Raw genomic sequence first — 19,654 nt, 5'->3', positions numbered from 1 at the left:
ATTGTTATATACATTTTCAGATTGGTTTAAAGTTTTACCAATATAATCGCTACAGCCGTGTCTCGTTACGATGTTGATAAAATTTTATAATGTTTTATATAACACGCACAAGATATATAATATGTATATGAACATTTTCTACGGTAAGTAGTCTCCAAATACTTTCTTGAGTCAGTATATTTCTCCGCGATGCGCTTGAATCCCGGTGGCTCTAGCATCGAACAACTCTGAAATATCTCACTGCGTGGAAGCTGCTCGAGGGGGCAGCGATTTATTATTTTATCATAGTCCCGATGCCGAAGGCGGCCACGTATCTCGGCCACGGAGTCGTAAATCCCGTATTATATCGTAGATGCCATAGGTGGATTATACTTTGTATCTTTGTACGATACGGTGCATAAGTATAGAGTAATCTAATTACGGATGAACTTGAACGACACAGGTATATTCTCTGTTCCAGTTTGAACAAGAGCAATCGATCTTGCAATTAGTCGCGACAGGAGGTTAAAAAGTTAACAGAAAAAAAATGTTTCTCAAATCAAAAGTTTGAAAATATGAGAAAAATATCATCGTAAGATCATTTTCTGATGGATCTTTAGTATCAGAGAAGAGAGTTCGCGCGACAAGAAAGAGGAACAAAAGTAGATGATTCTCAGGCTGCGACCTCTCGAGAGGAGCGTAAACGTAATTTACGATTAGTATTCGCGATGGAATATTTATGACGTGTTCGGTTGAATATTATTTACATACATATAAGTTTCGAATAGCGGAGATATTTACAATCGGTGAAGTCAAGTGCGTAAGAGCGGAGACTTTCTCCGCGAGTAGACGAGATTATGCGCCATCGTATTTTTCCAACATGTCGATGGTTACGCGCGATGAATAGCTCGAGTCGAGGCGATCGGCATTCTGTCGCGTGGTTCCCGTCGAACGTGAATCCTGGGTGGTCTGCCAGAACGGCAGGACCACGTACAACGCGATCAAAAAGTTGTTACTGCTTCCTATAAAGCGATTTGGAAAAGAGAAAATAATGCGTACAGAAACATGTACGAGTAAAGAATCTATAGCGGCTGCAAAAAGTATTGACACATCAGCGTATTTATTTTATTATAGCACTCACCTATTAACTAAATTAAATGCAAGCATATTAAAACTTGATGGCACAGAAACGAAACGTAGAGTCTGATAAAACACTGATAAAAAATACCGATAAAATGGTTCAAAGTGTATAACACACCTCACATATGAAAGGTATCTACAAATGCTCGAATACATTTCATGCTCCACTGCTGTATTAAAAGAACTCTTCATTTAATTGTAACTTTTTGCGCTCTGGCTCCAATACGACGTAAAATGCGAATAATAAATTCAAACAATGCTATTTGAATAACGCGGAACATACTTCTTGCGTTATCCTACTGTACAAAGCCAGCAGTCCGCCTTGGCCCGCTTAGAACAATGGATCGAACGTCGTCGAGTTATGGGACTCGGTTCCAACCATAAGCGGGCCATTTTCGGTTCGATCAAGCCGAGCCGAAAATAAAAGGACCAGCCGCGTCGTTTTTATCTAGCTTGCTCAATTAGAGGAGCGCTGGATTTCGTCTGTTCCTCGAGGCCGACCGCTAACTATGCACGCGCGACATTCGTCCCAGTCAACCTAAAAGCCTCGTTTGGACAGGTTTTCTGGAATTCTTCGAGGGACACCGATGTCTCCCACAAACGCCCCCGCAACTCCCTTTTGCTCGTCTCCCGGAGGGCTTTAAGACCTTTGTGCGTTCGTTTTCCTGAGACGCGATGGTGACTTATCTTCTTCGAGGGATTATGAATTCGGAGAGCAAATAAAGAGACGAGTGTCTAACGGCGCTCCACGGTCATTCTTTTACCACGTTGCGCTCCCCATCTGACGGTCGATGGGGCAGAAAATTCATTTCCTTCTCGCTATTATTTGACGGGTAAATTGAATTGTATTGGCAAGAATTATTATTGCGATGTTGGAGGGTAACAGAGATAGGTTTGGAAGAAGGTATTACGAAGAGCAGTGTTTCTGAATCTACATCGAAGGATAATTAAGTCTCTCGGAAGATTAATTCTTCTTATATTCTCAATATTATTGTTCACGATCTTCTTACACGATTGAGCCAATACTATTGGTGAAATTTTATAAGCCACCAGTTACAAGTTGTAAGAATGAATTCTCCTGCATAATAACAACGTGTTTGGTAATAATGCGAATGAAAGTTCAGAAGCAATTTTCATAAATTACACGTCATCTGATTTCCTATCTACATACTTCTGTATTTTCTTAGTATATCTTCGCTTGTCGTACTTAATAATATTTAATAATTACATTGTACGTGATACAATTTAAGATGTAAAAATTGTTATATTATTCTTGGCAGTTTTTTTAAATCTTCTTCGCCCTATAACATACGATAAATAAGAATTTGTAGCAATTAGAAAGTGTATTCCTTTTGACGAAGTTACGTTGTAATAGTAACGTCATAGCTTCGCTCATCCCCAAGATCGAGCGACGTTTGTTCGAGTCTAACAATCTTTTCGTCCGACGGTTATAAAATATTACACTGCTAATTCCATAAATCGTGGTACACCCTCTCTTGAATTTTTGCCAAGATTTATGAGGACGGTAACTAGGTACGAGTTGTATAACTTGCACGATACGATTACGACCGCCGAGCAAGCTATCCTACACCGGCAACGACGTTGTTTTCCTTTTTTATTATTTTGCCAACATTTTCTTTACGTTGCGTCGTTACGAAGACCTCAGGCGTCGCTCCTTAGTTTCCGCGCTCAGTTTCGAGTCTTTATACTTGCCTTTAACTTTTTCCGTTTCAATTTTGCTTTTGTTATGATACTTACAGTGCAGTTTAAATAGTAAACGATGTAAATGGTAGAAATTAAAAAGTAATTATTCTACCTGGAAAGAATGCGAATTCTATGAAAAATATGGCCACGAAAGTTACAAGCGGTTAGATGTTTATGCAAATGGATATTTTTACAAGAATCACATACGAAGAATTGAATTTTGAATATAAAAGAGAGAATGTTCTATTTTCGAAATATAATTAAATTTGAATTAAATGTTTATAATATAACTGTATAGATAAATAAATTTAACTAATCCAACGTATTTTCCACCATTTATTCTCACTTTAAACTTTTAAAGTAAAGTAAGCGTTAAAAGTCCACGGGTTGAAACTACGGAGGTTAAAATTGTGTTAATAAAAGGAAACGTCCGCAGCTGAAATCCGCAGTTGAAATAACAAATAATATAAGTGCCCAGGTTAACAAAGCAGCGCTTTTGTTCATATTGGAAATCTACGTTGCTCGCTACTTCAATTTCTCGATTATATCTGCAAAATTTTCGAAACGAGACATTTAATAATAACAATTGGTCTACGTTAATGATTTTCAGGATCCATATTAATTTCATCTGTACAATCCCGACGTTAAATAAACAGACATCCGCCTGTTATACTTTTGCGTTGTATTTGTAACAAAGCTTCCTCTCCGCCCGGGCCAGTGGATTTTAACTGACACGGAATATCCGCTGTTACGCAATGCACTGGCTTTTCACGTCGGATCACGTAGCGGCGCAAAGTATGTCGGGGATGCGTCTAATTTTAAGTCCTGCCCGTTGTATCCGCGAGTTACGTGCAAATAAGAATTCGCCTGTTTGCATGTCAACCTATATATACATGCTTGCATCAAATGTCGGCCAAATTGAAGCCAGAAACGATGAAATTTTCGTGCTTTGATCTTTGATTACGCAATGATCTTCGTTCCCGTTATTACATGATTATGAATAGATCGCAAATATTTATACATTTTTATATTTTTGTGAACGTAACTAAACAAATGGAATTTAAATAGAAATTTGTGTCATGTACTAAATATTGTAACAGATACCTTACTTCGAGTGTCTCAAAATATTCAGGCTATGAACCTCTTATTTATTATTACGAATCGCGAATGATTCAATTTCTACTATTATCAAAGTTGTTACTTCATATTGGTAATTTGTAACTCGAAAAATTTTGCTGATGGTATTAGTTCAACTGTACAACACGGTCCCGAACGCAGTCAATAAAAATTGAATCAACGAATAAGAATTTTAGTTAATGTGGTATTTCATCAATCCGTTAGCTACGTAACAACGTTAATTGTTCGGAAATTTCCTGGTTCGCATTAGAGTAAATAGAAAAAAAAGGTAGGGCCAAAGGAAAAACAGACAAGCGGCCTGATGGTTCGATGATTTCTCGCGTTTAGTCTCGGTGCATTCTTCGGTACAGCTGCAGCTGCCACGAGATATCATCGCTATAGCAGCCTGTTGTTCCACTCCCTTGGCATGATACTTGCGTATACGTATACTATACTATATATGTAGAACGCAGGGTACACGCACGATTTATGACGGTCGTTTTAAGGCCACCGGCACCGCTTCGTAATGCCATTAATGATAAACAATTTCGACGCTGCGTGCCCACCGCCAGAGACTCAACCGCGAAACACGAGAAACTTAGACGATGTCGGTTAATTTAATGGAATCATTTGCAGCGAGAGCTTTACGATAATCGGTCGAACCCCCGGGCACGACTCCCAGACTTCGTGCTATGAAACGCCAGTTCCCTCTTCCAGACTTCCTGTTCTTCGTCTCTGTTATATAAGACACGGTAGAGCAATCAAACAGGAAATTAACTAAAGCAAAATGTTAATGGAGAATAGAATTTGCTTGTTCGAAGGTTCATTTTCGAGAAGATCGAGTTTGAAAATGAGTGAGGTACATGCGAACTTGGATAATTTCTGATTGAATACGAGAGGAAAAATTCTACATACAAAAGTGAAGATTAAAAATATTCCATTTGAAGCTTCATTTCCGAGAAGATCAAATCTGTAAACTGGTCAGTCGTGCTACTGTGAATTTGGCTCATTTCCAATTCGATACGCTTGTAGGATAAGGGACCCTGTCTATACGTGAAAATGAATCGAAAACGTAGAATAATCTTTTCTTCGTTTGGAGCTTCGTTTTTGAGAAAATCGGGTTTGAGAAGCGTTCAAGTACGTACGTGAACTTGGCTAATTCTCAATTCAATACGAACGGACAATTTGTTAAGAACCTTTTTTTCGTGCATGCGAAAATAAATTGAAAATCCAGAATAACCATTTTTTTTTTCATTTGGAGCCTCTTTTCCAATTATATCTATATAATAGTTTGAAGAGTGGTAAAAAATACGTGACTAATACGCAATGAAATACGAGTGGACAATTGATAAGAGATTCTGCACGCGAGTTTCATTCAAATTGACAGCGATATACATATGTTTAACGCTAAATTGAAAAAAAGAGAGAAATTGGTAATACAAAATTGATTGGCAACACAGTGAGTTTTTAAATTTGATTCTCTGTGAAACACGAAAAATGTTATTTTTATTTTTCCCTTGTACCATTCGTTATGCACTTTTTGATGACGGTTGAATCTCGTTAGAATACAAGCTGTTCGAAATATTAATAAATCGCGAAATTCGAATGTCTCTAAACGCGCAGAAATGCCAGAAATCTTAAAAGACAATGGGAGCTATTAATAGCCTCTGTCCAATAAATTCAAATAATCGGTCGCTGTAGCAGCGATACACCGAATTCCGGCCCAATTTCTCGCTAGATCGATAAGAGAGTCGGAGAATGCAGCGTTGGAAATGCTCGCAGAAATTGGCGGGCGCGCGTGACATTCCGTCCAAGTTTATCGACTCGGGGATCCATCGATCTCCAGCCGCTGATCGCAATCGATCGAGAAGCATTGCATGTATTCGCGTGTTGCACGGTAGATCTCAGTTTGGTAGAACGTCGTTCTAAGAGCAGTTTTACATTAATCGGTCTAAGCATGTTGGACGAGAGATTCGTCTTGTGCTCGAGCGTTTGAAATCGAAGGTGAGCATCCTATTAGCATAAGAACCGAGAAGATCTCTTCGCGAGAATAGCTGCTGTCTTATTTACAATGTGTCAGAGATGATCATTCGCACATCCGCGATTTTATTCTATGCGCACTGGTAAAACGAAGATGTACGATAAGACAGGTTTATTTGGGTCATTTAAGCTTCAAGATCTTCAGATTCAATCTTCAACTTCGTACAGAATAATTCAACTTTGTTATGTATCATGAAACGTTGTTAGTCTTTGATGTAATAACGAAAACGTGAGAAAATATCATGTACCTCGGGTGCAGCGGGGGAAAATATAAAAAATGAGAGGATGCTCGAAGGTCTTGGAAGTTTTTAATGTTTTGCAAGTCTCGGTAGATGTTCAATATCTGACAAACATATTTTCAATATGTACTTTTGTCAAAGCGAGTGCATCGGCATAAGATATTTAATCAAAATCTAAAATGTCCGAGTCTATAATCATATTCGAATGTTCATTGTTCATAGTTTTGAGGAACTTCAAATTACTTTGAAGTTGAAATTCAAACATCCATCGCTGGTCACGAGCAGATCGTGTCGTTTCAGCATCAAACACGAGTGGATGAACGTGAAAACGCAAAACTCGCGGCTACTTTGCGTAATGCACGATCACCGAGCGATGAAGCTATTGAATAACCTTTCAGAGCGCGACAAAGGTTCGCTGTTGAGGCTCGTCCTCGCTTTTCACTACCGAGAACGAGATTCCATCACGGGACTGCGTCCCTGTTCGTTGCACAAAGATTCTAGTTCCGTGACTTCGAGCGTGAAACCGGCCGGAGCCCGGTCCCGGAATATTCCCAGATTCAATCTGCAGGAGGCACGTAAACCCTGTATAGCCAGAGAGCTATTCTATTCCCTAGCGAAATTAGAATAATTACGTGTTACATCGTGTCTCGACGACTCTCGTCTCTCTCCTGACTTGCTCGAGTGTGCATAGAGAAACTACGTTTCGTTTGAGAGGACTTCCCACATTACTTTTATATTTAAACATCTCTTTCCTTCGTTTCTTCGAGGTTTGGAAGATTTCATGGAACATCTTACTTCTGTGAGAGAGTGGAGAAAAAAAACCTTCGTAGACGGCTCGAGGAAATTACGTTTGACACGCGATGCGTGAATGAGAATCCACCTGACTGCTGCAAATTAGCGACAGTTTATCAAAGGTGAACTCAGGTTACCACACGTGGCGTTAGTGAGTTTCGCACATTCTATTTCGCTAGCAAACATGTAGCGATAATCTTACTCTCGTACGTAACTCAAACTGTCTGTAATTTTCTCTTTCTACTGTGTATCAAATACAGTTTTAATTACGCGAAGCTACAGTGTAATTCCAAGTGACAGAAGTGTAAGATAAATTCAAGAAATCGTTCGTAGGTCGACTTAAATCGTGTTCTTATAGAAGACAGCAATAAGATATCTTCATCAAACCCCTGAATAATCAATCTTTGATAATCCTTTCTAACGATCGATTCTTAATAATTAGACACGCAGAAACGGTTTTATATTGACAAATCTTTTTCGAGAAAAAGATTTTACTCCTTAGGGATAAATCTGACAATTTTTACAAAAGAGAAAGCACAGCGCAGCCTAATAAATGTGAAGCTTTAATAGCACAATACGTAAAATTTAGTGTATAAATTTTCATTTCGAAGAAGTGCATTAACATTGCGCGAGATTATTCAGAGAATAGAAACCCAAAGTAATTTTACCATATTTTCGCGAGATACAAATTAACTAGATTTCCGACAAAATATATATACGAGTTTTCGGTTGCGCACAAGAGTTAAGCAGCGTATCGAGTCGACTAACGAACCTAAGTTAACTAACTCGAGACGTGACAAATTTCAATTATCCATCCTCTTCGAGATAAGTCAGAGACGTTTCCGATACTGGTGAAAAATTCTTCACTCCCTGTTTGACGTGTCGAGGATAATTAAACGGTAAACAGCGAAGCAGAATAATTCGAGCTACGTTCAGGATGGCGGGTGAAAAAGATTTTAGCGATGCACAGAGGATGGTATTGAGAAGTGAGCGATGCGAGCGCGTGGACATTGCTTCACGCTTGATATTTCACGATCGACAAACGTGTCAAGTGCGATCTGTCGTTGGACGACGCACCGGTATGCACGCGCGCCTACGTGCGTTCCTGCGTTGCCTTGTGCGTATACGCGTCCTGCCAGCACGGAAATGCAAGTACCCTAGGGCATGCACTAGGTGTCCCATGGTATACGTTCGAGCGAACAGCCATTACCTCCGGACGGTCACCGGACTCGTTCTCGTCCGAGAAATAAGCCGGATGACGGTCGTTTCGTTCGTTTAGAGTGACTCGTTTCAATCCTCCGGTTGGCCATGCAATTGCAGTCGACTCTTCTATTTGTATTTTTTTTTCTTCTTCTTTTTACTTATGCTAATTGAGTCGAGGAAGACCTATCGCTACGAATGACTACAATTTCGTTTTACTTATGCAAATCGAACCGACTTAGTCAGAAGACTTAGTTAAATAGTTACGTTTGTAATTTTTATAGACGTAGATATGATATAAAGTTTACGATATAAATTAAAATGTAATTACTTTGGTAATTACATAGAGCGGAAAAGTTTGAAAGAAATAGCGTTATACGCGTAATATTTAGAAGCAAGTTAAACATCGAATATAAAAATAGTGACAAGAATCTTTCCGATAAGAAATTCATGGAATACTTCAACCTAAAGTAACGATTTTAACGAGTTTACGGTATAATCCGATGGGAAAATTTCTTTTCGTAATTAAATCAAACTTTCAAACAATCTTTATTTATTCACTATACCGTATAAAATATATATATATATAAATATACATTAATGAATTGGTATATAGATGATAAAACAAATGCCTCTTAATTATACCAGAGGACTGGTTATAAACTTTCCCTTAATTACTTCCGTGCTTAATTATCGAATTGGTAGAGAGAAACGCATCAAGATTTCCCGAGTTCAAAGGTTAATCCAATTTCATCAATTAAATAATTGAAATTTTCAGTTGATGAATGCGCAAGCACGTATCCTATGAATAATACCCATATAAATGTACACCTACATCAATAATATTAATAATTGTTAGCATGTGCGTACTTTTCACGTTCATTTAGTGTCGGGCAGTAGAGAAGTAGCGTATAAAATCTTTACGTTAAGCAGACATTAGGTCAGTCTTACTTAAAGCTTGGAATTAGTAGAAGTAATGGTAGGTGCTACGTAGACAAGATTCCACTTCTTTTTATTTCTTCTCGTCCGTTCTTCCCTTCCTTCCTCTTCTTTCCTTCCCTTCTTTTCTTCTTTTTTTCTTTTTTTCTTTTTCTCCACTTGTGGTTCCTCGAACAACTTTGCCGAATGTTGTTTCGCTGTTTTGGCGCTATTAAACGCGCAGTATTTAACACGGAACTCGCAACGATGCGGCTCAAACGAGCCGCGTGGAATGCGGGAATTACAAATATAATGAGGGGCTGTACCTAATGCGATTGGACCACGCGGCGAGATAATCGTATTTTATTGCGCGAACCATTCTGCGCTCCAACGTTCTATGAAGGAAGTGCCCTGATATTCGTTATTAGCGATCGTTAAAATTAATTCGACTTAAGGGACTGCTAAGAGGATCGGAACAGCGGTAATTTTCTTCCGCGAACCGTCCCTGTCATGTTCTCCGCATACCTTCCGTGACGAATAAATTTTTCAATGGATATAATGGAAAAACATTTTCAATTACCAAAGGAATTATTACATACGAATATTACGAATTGTTAATTCATTACGTTTCTGCGATTTCTATAGGCAGTTTCAAATTCCCTTAAACTGTTATCCCGTACAAAACCAAAATTTTGACGAATTCGACTTTCTTTGATCCGGATTAGTTGCTACCGTTCGGACAGTCAGAGCACGAAAATAGTAATTTTAAATACACAATTTACGCCAAAGATCGTCTCACTAATTATTGGAATTCTGGCTAACTGGATAAAAAATACAAAAGGGAATAGGAAATAGTTTCGTTGATTTACGATCGTTGATACCCTAACAAAAATGTTTCAACCGTTTTAAAACAAACACGCGTGACGCTTCGTCCGCGTGAATTAATCCGGATCGAAATAAAAACGGTGCTACGTCAAACAAGCTAATCCTCTTTTTTTTCCCTTCAAAAAATTACACTGGTAGCAGTAACGGTTGCGGTGAAAAGTTTGCCATGAAACGCCACGCGAGTGCCCTTGATGAATAAACTTTTCACTAGACTTTTCCGAGGTGTACGCATGCTTGGGCACGCACAACGTCGGAACAATAGGAAACAAAATACCCTTTCATTTCGCATCCCTTTTCACTTTGTTTCGTGAAATACGATCCATATATTATTAGGTGCATTATTATGTAGAACAGAAGGAAGACATTCAAGTGTGATGTCAAGTCTACAATGAAAATCTCCAGCGTTCTCGAATAGCCAAGTTTGAATGCGTCGGTCCATTATTATTAATCGGTAATTAGTAGTTCAGCCAACGATCTCTACTAGCTATATAATTAAGGCTTCCTACGTAGATGGCCGGTAACCTCCCTCTCCCCCCCTCTCCTCCTTCTCTCTCTCTCTCTCTCTCTCTCACTGTGAAGTTTCAGAACGGTATTCGAGTTGTCCAAATTGCAGCAATCTTGCACCATGTGGTATGCTACATATAGATACACTTGCTCAGAAACACCGAGGCAATCGATTAGAAGTTGTATAGTAACGATGCAACGATGACAAACTTGCCATCAACTTGGTCGATCGTAGGGCAAAGATACAAGTCTGACGATCAACGTTAAGACCCGAATACTCTTTGATCGGCGCGAGATTCATCGTGCGCTTGATGGCTAATTAAACGTTGAATAACTAAAGCATCGATCAAACGATCGATCAACTGATCCGATAAGGGGAATTTCATTTCTGCGTTTAATTTCCTTCTTATATATATTAATGATGTTAGATGTTATAGTTTCATGACTATTGAACGTAAACTTGTATTAAATATGCTCGTAATACTTTACTAATAGCTTTAATATCGACGATGGTCGAAAGTAATCAACCAAATTTTCGCTATCGATAATGGTTATTAGACAGCAAAAATATTTTCAGCCACTATGGCTGTGTTATCTGTAAACTACGAATATTTATGTAAATTCATGTTTTTGTGAAAATAATTTAAAGAACAGAACCTAGGAAAAATGGAACTTAATGGAAAATGGATACTGTAACTTTGTATATTTTGTATATTTTTGCATATCATATGCGTTTGTACGCCTTTAAATTTCTCGCAAATGCGTGAAAATCCGCACTCGACTTAACAGCAACTAAACGAATTTCTATCATCGAATGGTTGTATTATAATATTCATGAAAAACAAAATTCATCGCCGACAATGATAATGATTATTAGTAGCCAAAATCAATTTCCATCATCAGTACTGGTTACCAGCAACCACAAAATACTTTTATCGCCGATAATGGTTATTCGTAATAAAAATCAACTCCTGTCATCGACAATGATTATCGTTAACCAACGCAATTTTAATTATCTATAATGGTTACTCTTAACACTAAAAGAATCGATATTCTTCGATCAACTAATTTCTAGAGAAATCTTTTCAGAATTTAGTGACCACTATCCTCTATTTATGCAAAACTTAATCATTTCTTAAGCACTTTTTAATTAAATCTAGTAGGAACAAATTTTCCCTGGCTTTACCCTAACCGGAGAGAAGTCAGGGAGAAGGCAACCGGATCGCCTGTCCCACTCTTTAATTATCCCTTGTTAATAAATCGTGTAATAACTAACTTCACTCTATCTATTAATCGCTCGATTATCTACAGCTTTAACTCTCCTTTTTGCCAACCTAGCCAGCTATTCTACGCTCGTTGATCTAACAAGCGGCAAAGGTATCAGGCTAGTACCACTCTTCCCTCGAGCGTAGTTCGATTCAACTTTGACCGCGAATAGTTTACAATTGGTTCGGTTGAACTTTCCTTTAACCGGGAATCCGTTAGCGATCCGGCAACTGATCGAGAAATCAACGTTTACGCTTCATTCTCTATTCGCTTAACGTCCTACGCGAACACACCTAACAATGAGAAACTATGCATCGAAGGAGGAGGCAGGCAAATTTCTGCCAGCGAAGAAGATTGTCGCCAAGGAATTCAAACGGTTACGTGCCCGAGCGACGGGGAACAGCCTGACGGCGACGACTAACACCGCAGTCATTGGAATAATCCAGTGACTTCGGTCTGGCAGGGTGACTGCACTTGCAAACGCAATCAATGCGAGTAAACGTACGCGTTAAGCGGCCGGCATTGTTGCGCGGCCATTGTTCCCGCGAGGTTATTGTTGCATTATCCCTGCATTATCGAGCCTTATTACCAAGCGAGTTTAAAGTCAGCCATTCAGCTCGATCGAATCTTGCGGCTGCTCTGACCAGCGCGACGATCATCGCGGCGATTTTCCAATTTCGACGAGTATACCAATAGACGTGATCGCTCGGGAATAATCAGACGTAGGATAGACTGGGGTTGGAGGTAGGAGTGGAAGTTAAATATTTCGAAATGTATTTGTTGTCTGTACGTATAGAGTTTCTTAGATGGAGCTTGGACGAACGTTTCTTATGATAGATTATTAGATTAGGAAACTAATCTGATCAACTTTTTGCTTTACAGCTGTATTAGGTTATATGATCGATGTTGGTCTTCTTTAAAAGCTAGTAATTAATTTCCGTGAATTTATTAGAATCGACAGAAGAGAAGAGTAGAAGATAAAGAATTGTAAAGTCTGGTGTAAATGGTTGAAAAAAAATATGTTTGTAACGTTATTATCATTTTACGCTTTTTAATTTATTAAAATGATCACTGTGAGAGCTGATGTAATGAAAAATTGGAATTAAATTACACACGTCCACGTTTCAGCGATCTACATAACAGAATAATTTCTCGACATTATAAAGTTGTTGTTTCTCAACGTTTTACAATGTAACACAACGTATTTCTCCGTTACTATGAATTTTTCATTTGTTTCAATTGCTTTTTCTGTTTTTCTGTAATCTAGTTTTTGTTTGATGTAATTTGCATTGTATTTTACTCACTTTAGAGCATGTCATCAGTGAAAATTTGTAATCGAAGTACAGAAACATGACAAGAAAACGTTAACGCATAACGTTACGACCAATCTCGGTCGACGCGGTTCATCCTGTAAGTGCGTCTTTGAATTTTTTTCATTATCACGATCTAGTAGAGCGTAGAGAATTTCATAAGCTTCAGCATGCCCATTCGTCTCTAAAAAGGAGGCTGAATTTTCATTTCATTATCATAATCTAACGGAGAACTTTAGTAGCTCTGGCATTTGAGTAGCTTTCATCGCAAAAAATTTTAATATACAAATTTACTGCATTGAGCAAAATAATTTTATGTATTAGATTAATTTCGAATAAATTCAGAAAAATGTGAAATCCTATCGTATTCAAAGAATTTTACATATTTCATCTCCTTTTTTATTTATTTTTTATTTTCTTTTAGTTTCTAAACACAAATATTCTATCTCTCTTATAGATTAGTCGAATAAATATACGAATTTTTTAAAAATCACAATTATTTTACTATCAACTCCATCCACCGTTCTACCCCACGGAATTTACGATAGAATTTCATTCGTAATCATAGAAATTTCATTGTTCTTTTCTATGACTGTTGGAATGGTGAATGCGACGATCATTTTCGATAAAATAACAAGAATAGAACATCTGTCATACATAAGGGAAACGATGCACGTGCAGGCAAAATTATGAAAAATGAGACTGCGCGAGAAGGCGGCGGCAATAACAGGGTACAAGGCTCCAGCAAGTTCCTCGCTTAATTTTAATCTCACGGACGTCCTCGGTGGGACCTGCTTCTCAACGAGGCGTCGACATTTTATGCATTAAACTGCGATGCTCCGTGGTAAGGGCTACCGATCGATTCAGAGATCTTTCTGCTCTTTTTTCGATTCCTCTCCTTCTTTCGCCTTTCGACGCTTTCATTCCCGGCCCGCGGCTGCACCTTACCACGCGGACTTCATTAGCATTTTATGGGATGTATCACGATGGGTCACGATGTTTCACCGGCTGTTTACAACGCTCGTACATCCATGGGACGAAACGCGAAACCTTGTTTCCGTTAAGGAAATGTCCCTGTGGGTTTGCGCGTGAATTGCCTCGTTAATTTTTGCGGTATACCTCTCTTTCGACGTACTTTTGGACGAAGAAATTTACCAAGTTTGAAAATATACGCCCTTATATCACCGCCAAACAGAAATTTCAGAGAGTTTAAGCAGAAAGGAGGGACTTTAATTTTGTCTGGAGCGTAAAATGTTAATTCGAAGCCAGTTATTTTCTTGTTAATTTTTACTAATACGCTAAATACATATAAAATAGAAAGCGATAACGGGCTAATACGATGAAATTTCAATGGAAGCTCGAAAGAAGTTTCAAGTACAGCGTGGTCGTAGCATTAAGTCGTTTGATAAAATCGTGCCGATTTTGCGACGATTTACAAGATATTTCGGAAAATGATATTTCTTTGATTTCTCACGAATAAATTTATCGAGATGTCTTTTAAGCTTGCTCAAAGAATCGGATTTCTTTTCGTTTAAGGAATTCTTCGATGCTTTCTTTTCCGAAGAGCAGCCTCTCCGCGAAGAATACACATTCGTTTGCTGTTTGTACTGCATTTTCCCATAAAAGGAAAACCAAATGTACCACAAGTTTACTTCAGACTGACAAAGGTAGTCGGTACGCACGTCCAAGCGTACGAACCTACTTTCGACCAGATCAATCGCTGTGTCAACTCGACATCCTAACACCCGGAACGTTCCGCGAATTTTTTTGGAATACGGAGAACCGGCTCACGGTTCGTTGATCGAGCCGAGGATCTAGTTGCGGTTGGTTTCATCGATGTCGGCGGGTGGTTGAAGCCATAACAATTAAAAGGGGGCGTTTACGAGGCCAGAAACGACATCGTTGCAGAGGACGTAGCCGATTGTAAACGCCAGCCGAGCTGGGCGAGAACGTAAATGGTTTGCCCCGTCGGTCGCTGACAATGCACTGTCCATTTTGCATTTCGCTCGATATAACGCACAGAATATATCGAAGATATATCAAAGCACATGACTTTACATTACTTACGAATAACACCACGTTGTAGATGTGTAGAACGTATTTCAGGAAATTCACGGAACAGCAGCCGTCGTCTCGGGTCCTCAGCCTGGTGGACGTACCAGGAAGTCTCTCGGCGCTTTTAGCCATGATTGGTTGATTCGTTTCTTCTTCGTGTGTCTCCGTCGTGCCCGTGGTCGTCGTCGTCACCTCGTCACTAACTCTGAAAGCACACGGAATTCCATCGGATTAGTGATTTTTATAGGCGAAGAAGGATAGTCGTTTCTCGAATGAAAACCGAGGTAGAACGGATGGAACTGGATCTTGTCGCCGACACGAAATTGTATTTCTTCCGGCGGCGGCTATCGAGATAGCGACTCTTCGCATTCAGAATACGGTTTTAGGAGTAGCCGTGCACCGCTCGAATCGCGAGTAAATCTATCTTCGAGCGTCCCTTCCGGTCCCTGGCGGCAGGCCAGCGGACACCACGCGCCGCTAGCATTTCCGACCAAACGGCCACAGACATGAGAATCCGATAGATTTCACCCCTTATATTTGACTGGTACGTCGCTTACGATATCCGGTCCGTTTTTCAAGGTACCTCGTATCGATCCAGTAGATATCTGACTGACTTCGGAGAACAAATTGGATACATTCAATAAAGAACATGGAGCATATTCGAACAAATATTAGAGCAAATGAAGCGGAGGAGATTTTTTTGAAAAACGTATATAAATCATGGGACAGTTGTATTTGTAGTCAAATTTGAAGAAAGTGGTTTAATTATGGAAATAATTGTGGTTCGTTTATATAGGAAAGTAAAGGGTACTGTATTTATGTATTAAAAATGTTATTAAAAAGTAAAAAATATATACTTACTCATCTATCTGTCGCACTCGACTTTTTCGACGTTTTATTATACATGGTATTTTCGTTAAACGTTTCGTTCTCCCAGTATGATTCGAAATGAATTTTTAGGAACGAGTATATTTTAATTAAAAATATTTTTAATAAAGAGTAATTTTAGTGTTTTCACGGTTTCGTCCTGTTCTATAATTTTCCACGAGTTTCTTCTATTAAATAGAAACGACGAATAAGAGACAGTGAAACAGTGACAAAGTGGAATGAAATGAAAAGAAAATATGGCGTGTAGTGGCAAAGGATCTACGTCAAGGAACTGTAAGTAACTCTTCAGCACTTCGAAAGAAAAGCGGCATAGGTTGGCACGAACCGATTCTTTCACTACGCCAAGGAATGCAGCTTTCGATCGATCGTTTCTCTCCCTTCGCTCCATCCCTTTTCTGCTCCTGTAACCCCTTTTCCTCACTTTGGTCGCGTGCACGAAATCGGTCGGTGCTATCTTCGTGACAGTGAGACCCGAACTCGATTCCAGCCATCGCGTCGTCGACTTCTCTTGTGCGATTTCTTTTCTGTGCATTCGAGTAGCTCGCCACGTATCGTGGTCGAAGCGATATCAAAAGGCATCGATTCCAGCTCTCTCGGTGATGATTAAATTCATTAACCCTTCCACCCTCGCATTTCTTTCGATCTGACGAGCAATTGTTGATATTTCCTCTTTAAGTATAATTGTTTGATCGCTGTATAACAACGTAGTTGGTATTCTGGTAAAGAACAGAACCTAAATAGAAATTTGTTTTTAATACTTTTGCATGTTACGCGCATTCCGCGTATTCTGTCACCTTTAAGTTTCCTATCAACGAATAAAACTGCGCACTCTAGTAATTATTATTATCCCTACGCTATACTAAATTATTATATATATATTTTATGAACTGTTATCAAATTTGTAGATTCCTTATACATTTGACAAACTATTTTCCAATCTATCACCTTTCAAGTATTCAAATTAATTGTACTCTTCTACAAACGTAATCTAATCGAAGCAAGCCCATTATTTACGGTATTGAAGATCTCAATTGAACGACGCGACAGATAAAACGCGGCGACGATTCGTTCACTGGCCGATAACAACCTGCGGAGAATTAATTAGAAACCGCACCTGGCTGGCTGGCTGGTTGGTTGGTTATTTATTCGCGCTAATTGTGTTTCCGCAATTAGAACGTAGCCGATCGAGAAACAATTGGGCCGGGCGCCAACGAAGACGCAATTGGCCGGGCTATTCTTCGTGGGGATTTCGGTGAACCGCGAGGTTGAATGAGACGAAGGATAAATGGCGGACTAATGAGAACAAACGAAGGGAGGCGAAACGCGACGCGACGGAGGTGGAGATGGTCGAATGCGGAGGAAGACCGTGGAAGAACTGATTGCAGGCGATGCTCGAGCAACCTGAAGGGGGGAGATGAAAGAAGAGAAACCGCGAAATTAAATGGGTGTGACCCGTCATACTCGTGTGGGCGAAGTAGTTTCGACCGCGAGCAGAGAATAAAGAGAAGTTCCCGCCGCCTGAATGCAAGTGCATTACCGTTCACAAATACATATTAGGGTTAGAACAATTAGAGAAATACAATGTATATAAATAACCTGACAAACCGTTAGAAGATTATTAAACCTCGCTTGGAATAATGTGAAGAAGCGATATGTTCGATGTAGTGATAAAAATCTCATCGATTATACACGAAGATCTCAGGAAAAAAGTACATTTTTGTCGGATTATATTACTTCAATGTTACTTTACGAATAACAGATAGTATCTTCGTGTGATCGTTAAAAACGAAAAGAATTGATTGGGGTCAAGGATTATGCTTCTCGTAAATGGCTGATAGATCGTGAGATTTTTGTAAAAAAAAAAAAACTATTAAGAACCAATATTTTAATAATGTTTTTGAAATTATAAAGAGGTTGCAACAATCGAATATGCAGACAATTTTAACAGCCAATTGAAATGTCCAATTGATCCAGATTTTTAAAAAATAAATGTTAGAACAAAGAATTACATAGGAGTCAACGTATAATTAACTGTAAATCCTTTCCGAATAATCTTTAATTTCGACTGTTACAATGTGTAACAATCTGGATCAATCATGACATTTTGTACACGACCAGCAGGTATCCCTAATACTTATGAACGGGAATTTATATATTTTTCCCTCCTTTTCTTCGGTTTCGTCTACTTTTTAACGCGCAATGGGCTGAATAACCCATCGCGGTTGTTGGTCTTTGCATACTTTTTGTTTATGTTATTTTGTTTGTTTATCGATCGAATATTTTCCACGTCCGTTGTTACTTTTTTCGGACAGGTAGCAATATAGCCCTTAATGTCAACCGGCGTTTTTTCGATTCATCGAAAAAGCTATCGTGTTTTATTTTACCACAGAGGATTGCCGTGCGGTTGACGTTATTCCAGCGAATACGTTATTCACTTCCAGTCCGGGGGACAGCTGTAATTCGTTGAAATACGCTGGAAATTTCAGGATGATAGTTTTCGCGCTGTTACATCGAGGACGGGAAATGCAAAGAGGTAAGAGAACCGGCAAAGTTTCCTGCAAGTATCGTTCATTATGCCAACGTCCCGCGGAACAAAGCAGCGGAACAAAGCAACGGAACAAAGATATAGATCGCGGAACAACGTGGTAAACAACAGTTTTCCCGAACGAAAAACTCAAACAGATCGGAAGAGTAAAGGCCGCAGGAGGAGGAAATCCCAAGATGAGGAAACTTACTGTTTCCGCTCGATATCTCGCGGTAATGGGGATAGAATGCTTTATTTTAACGAATCGTCACTGGGAAATATTCAAATGTGCTGTTAAGAGATAAGTAACGAAGTTTTGGCATAAATATTCTGATCTGTTAGAGGGTAAAAGTAGCAAAATTTATTATATAATATTAAGTAGATTATTATGGTTGCTGTAGCCCTGTACTACTTCAACTTTGTCGCGTTAAATTAACTCAAATGAAATATTTATAATTAGTTTCTTGCGTTCTAGTTGTGGCACGACTACATAGCACAGGTTTAATGGTAATGTAACTGATGCAACTAGGTATTAGGTTGTCCGAAAAGTTTCTTTCGTTTTATAAGGAAATAATAGAACAATAATAAAACAGAAATTGTTCATCTATTATCACCTTATGAAACGAAAAAAGCTTTTCGAACAACCTAATAAAATACGACGAATATAATAACGATCCACCTAACTACTATCCCTTTTAAGTTCTCGAATATATTAGTATAATTGTATTAGTATAATTATTATTTTATAACACTAATGCCTAATAGTATATTCAATTATACACCCCTACTCAGAAATACAGCTATAAAATTAAAATGAAGAATACATTTATGGATTTATAAGGCAACGAACGTTCAATATGAGACGATGCTTTTAACAGAACCATCGAAATGGCTTGCTTAACGAGATACAAATGTATGTATCCTCGGGATAACGAATAGTGAAAATAATCGATGGCGGTGACATGAAAAAATTCATCTGCCACGCGCCGTTCACCCGATACGGCTCTTCTGTTAACCCACGTGTTACGCTCCTCAGCTTTCAGCTACACCTCCGTCGCCCACGCTGAAAGTCACGGCCCACGTTCGCGATGACG

General features: G+C 38.9%; 1 protein-coding gene across 2 annotated transcripts in view; it reads right to left on the bottom strand.

The window, feature by feature from the left end:
• LOC117155649 (CD151 antigen) overlaps nt 1-19,654 on the bottom strand; it is an 89,720-nt gene that overhangs the window by 21,702 nt on the left and 48,364 nt on the right. For both annotated transcript variants that reach the window (XM_033331860.2, XM_033331861.2), the window contains one exon: nt 15,161-15,353. In XM_033331860.2, coding sequence (XP_033187751.1) covers nt 15,161-15,353 — 193 coding nt within the window. The remainder of the gene's footprint in view (nt 1-15,160; nt 15,354-19,654) is intronic.

The sequence above is a fragment of the Bombus vancouverensis genome, chromosome 6 (genome assembly GCF_051014615.1).
Source record: "Bombus vancouverensis nearcticus chromosome 6, iyBomVanc1_principal, whole genome shotgun sequence".
Lineage (NCBI taxonomy): Eukaryota > Metazoa > Arthropoda > Insecta > Hymenoptera > Apidae > Bombus > Bombus vancouverensis.
This window is presented reverse-complemented; position numbering and strand designations above follow the sequence as displayed.